Source organism: Entamoeba nuttalli, assembly GCF_000257125.1.
Source record: "Entamoeba nuttalli P19 unplaced genomic scaffold asmbl_3998, whole genome shotgun sequence".
Taxonomy (NCBI): Eukaryota; Evosea; order Mastigamoebida; family Endamoebidae; genus Entamoeba; species Entamoeba nuttalli.
The window spans coordinates 1-3,782 of record NW_008576485.1 but is presented as its reverse complement, the minus strand read 5'-3'; the positions used below and the strand labels follow the sequence as shown (position 1 = coordinate 3,782).

Here is a 3,782-nt window from a genome sequence, read left to right as displayed (position 1 = left end):
TTTTTTACTTCACCAACTTCTTTCTTATGAATAAAGAATAGAATAATGTATGAATATTTATTCGTATCTACTTATTCTTATCTTTTTTTATTTTGTTTCTTTTCATCATACAACTCTTTTGTGTTTTATTCTTCTTTTTTCATATTTCAAATTAGATTAATTCATTTGAAGTATTTTCATTTTACTCGTTATATATTCTATTTCATATACTTCGTACCATTCATCTTGTATATTCCAGTTCACGAATATTCCTTTTCAATCATATCTTCTTAATTATCTACCTTCTTTATCTTCATTTATAACAATCATTCACAACACCCTTCTCTTTACTATTAAGAAGTATTTTATTCACATATTTGCATAATATGTTATGTTGTGCGTTGTCTTGATGTAGGTTTTTTCAAAGATGTGATGGCGTCAACAATTTTTATTTATCAAGAAACATGACTTTTTATTTCAAAATTGCTTTTTATAAAAACAAATAATAAAATTATAAAGGAGAAACTAGAAAAAAGAGAAAATGGACGAGAGTGTTGATGATTTTGATACATTCATGAATCAAATGGAAGAAGAAAGTGCACAACAAGTCAATGAAGCAATGGGTCGATTGAAAGAGTTAAAAGGAAATGAAATCAAAGAAATAGAGAAAGAAGAGAAAGAAGAAAATGAAGGAAAAAAAGAAGAAGCTCGAGACAGTGAGGATTTAGCAGATTACAAAGATGAATTAGCACAAATTAAGAAAAAGAAATTGGAATTACTTGATGTTGACCATAAGAATATTCAATATGAGCCAATTCATAAAGCATTATATGTAGAAGTACCAGACATTAAGAAATTAACAAAAGAAGAAGTTAAAGAAATTAGAAGAGTAGAGTTAGAAGGTTGTATTGTTAAAGGTAAAAATTGTCCAAAGCCAATTAGAACATGGTCAGAATGTGGAATAAATCCAATTACGTTTGTTTAGAATATTTTTAATGAATTAAAAAGAAATAATAAAATAGAATGGATGTTATTAAAGCATTAAAATATGAAAAACCAAGTCCAGTTCAACGACAAGCAATTCCTGTGATAATGTCAGGATATGATGCAATAGTATGTGCAAAAACAGGATCAGGAAAAACATTAGCATATACAATACCATTAATAAAACGTTTGTTTTTGTTTGTATATAAAAGACGTATAATTTTTGAGAAAGATATTCAAAAACATAGAAGAATTTGAAAAGAAAAGAAAATAAGAAAGAATAATAAAAAGAAATAAAAAATTAACCAATTAGATGTCATGGCACAAAGACCTCTTTCTAAAGGGGAAGGACCAATTGGAATTGTATTTGCTCCAATTAGAGAATTAGCAGAACAAATTAATACAGAAATTAATAAATTTGGGAAATATTTAAATATTAGAAGTGTTGCAGTATTTGGAGGGACAGGAATTTCAAACCAAATAGGAGCATTAAAACGAGGAACAGAAATTGTTGTTTGTACACCAGGAAGAATGATTGATATTTTAGTTACTAATAATGGGAGAATTACAAATTTAAGAAGAGTTACATTTGTAGTTTTAGATGAAGCAGATAGAATGTTTGATATGGGGTTTGGACCTCAAATTAAAAGGATTATTGAAGGAATTAGACCTGACAAACAAATTGTTATGTTTTCAGCTACATTTCCAATTTCAGTAGAACAACATGCACGAGAATTTTTAAAAAAACCAATTGAAATTATATGTGGAGGAAGATCACAAGTATCAAATACAATAGAACAAATTGTAGAAGTTATTGAAACAAAGAAAAAGATAGAGAGATTAATTTCCATTGTTTTAGAACAAAATAATAAAGGAGGAAGAATAATTATCTTTACAGAAACACAAAAGAATTGTGATGAATTATATCAAAATTTAATGGAAAGAAATATTAATTGTTTATTACTTCATGGAGGAATTGATCAAATTGATAGACAAAATACAATACAAGAATTTAAGAGTGGAATTGGTAGAACAATATTAATTACTACTTCATTATGTGCAAGAGGATTAGATGTTAAAGGATTAGAATTAGTAATTAATTATGATTGTCCTAATCATTTAGAAGATTATGTTCATCGAGTTGGTAGAACAGGTAGAGCAGGAAAACGTGGTAAGGCAATAACATTTATAACAAAAGAAGAAGAAAGATATAGTGAAGATATTGTTAAAGCACTTACTCTTTCAGGAGGAAGTATTAGTAAAGAACTTAATGATATGTATGAAGAATGGAAAACAAAGAAACTATTTCTAGAAACAAAAGAAGGAAAGAAAGGATATGGAGGAAATGGATTTAAATTTGATATTAAAGAAGAAATCACAACAATGGAAAATAAAATTGGAGGATATATGGAAGAGGATATTGGAGGAGGGATAAAATTAAAAGAACGATTTGAAGAAAAGAAAATGAAAGAAGAAATTAAAGAAAGTAATATTCCAAAAGAAAAACAAGAAATGGTTCAAAAAGCACTTCAAATGATTGAACGTATTAATAAAAGAATGACAAAAATTACAAATAATGGATTTCAATGTAAAATTGAAATTAATGACTTTTCTATTCAAGCAAGACAAGTATTAACAAGTAAAGAAAAATTAATAAGTGTTATGGAAAATTGTAATGTTAATATTACAACTAGAGGAAGTTATATTGGAGAAGGAAAAACTCTATTACCAGGACAAAGTAAATTATATTTGTTGATTGAAGGAAAGAATGAAGAAGATATTACCAAAGCAAAAAAAGAAATTAAAAATATTTTAGATGAAATTACTTTAAAATACAAAGATAAAGTACTTCATGAAAAAGTTATATCTAACATTCTTTAAATTAAATTTTTACTTTTTATTTATTTATTTAATAATTATCATTGATGTAATTGAAACTAATACAAAAATGAAAGAAATAAATTATTGCATCTCAACAACTATGACTCGTTCAGTATCAAAATATTCATTTGATTTTGTCCATTCATCTTTATAATAATTAATCCTATCATTATCAATACCTTTTGGTGAATGACATTCTTCAATATGATCATAATAACTTAAATTTGTACCTTTCTTTGCTATTTTAAATCCACAAAAATTTACTTCATAAACTGTATGTTCATCATTTTCATAGATTTTAATACAATCAACATAATCTTCGTGTTCTGGTCGTAAATCAAAATACCATCTTCTAGGACTATCATTAAGATCCTTTGGATTAACTAACCGAAAAATAAAATTTGTATTTGTTTGAAAAATTATTGTTTGATCAATTTTTTTAATGCACTCATTACAATAATATCCAAATACTGTTCCATCATTTGAAATATTTATAAAATATAAATGAGATCGTCCTTTTACTTTGTCTCCAAGTTCTTTATATTCCATTTCATCACTATCAAATATAATTGTTGCTTTTGAATATCCACTCCATTCTTCTAATGTCTTTTTCATTGTTTCAATACATTCCATTAATTCTTTTTCTTTAAATAACTTCCCAATTCCACAATGCTCTTCTTTTTTAATTCGTTCTTCTTTTTCTTCTTCCGTCTCCTTATGTTCTTTTGTCTTTTTACTGAAGAGAATTCCCATATATGTTCTTTTCAGTCAACTAATTTTAAGTTCATAGGAAATAAGCATAAAACGTTTTTTATAAAGTCTATTTTAAGACTATCCTTTTACAACCGATTATTATCATAAACTACCTTGAACATTGATTCTTTTCACTTTTATCTTCTTCTTTTAGCTCCTGTCTTATCATCTATTTTCATTTTATC

At 26.1% G+C, this 3,782-nt stretch overlaps 2 protein-coding genes across 2 annotated transcripts; one reads left to right on the top strand and one right to left on the bottom strand.

Annotated features, from left to right (window-relative positions):
• Positions 1–520: 520 nt before the first annotated feature.
• Positions 521–2,844, top strand: ENU1_088840 (DEAD/DEAH box helicase, putative; the record flags this gene model as incomplete). Its single annotated transcript, XM_008858952.1, has 3 exons — positions 521–954; positions 1,002–1,150; positions 1,277–2,844. 3 exons carry the CDS (start codon positions 521–523, stop codon positions 2,842–2,844), a joined length of 2,151 nt encoding a protein of 716 aa, XP_008857174.1.
• Positions 2,845–2,925: 81 nt separating this feature from the next.
• On the bottom strand, positions 2,926–3,597 carry ENU1_088830 (hypothetical protein; the record flags this gene model as incomplete). The annotated part of the gene is made up of 1 exon (XM_008858951.1): positions 2,926–3,597. The coding sequence occupies one exon, from the start codon at positions 3,595–3,597 to the stop codon at positions 2,926–2,928; it is 672 nt and encodes a 223-aa protein (XP_008857173.1).
• Between the last annotated feature and the right edge of the window lie 185 nt (positions 3,598–3,782).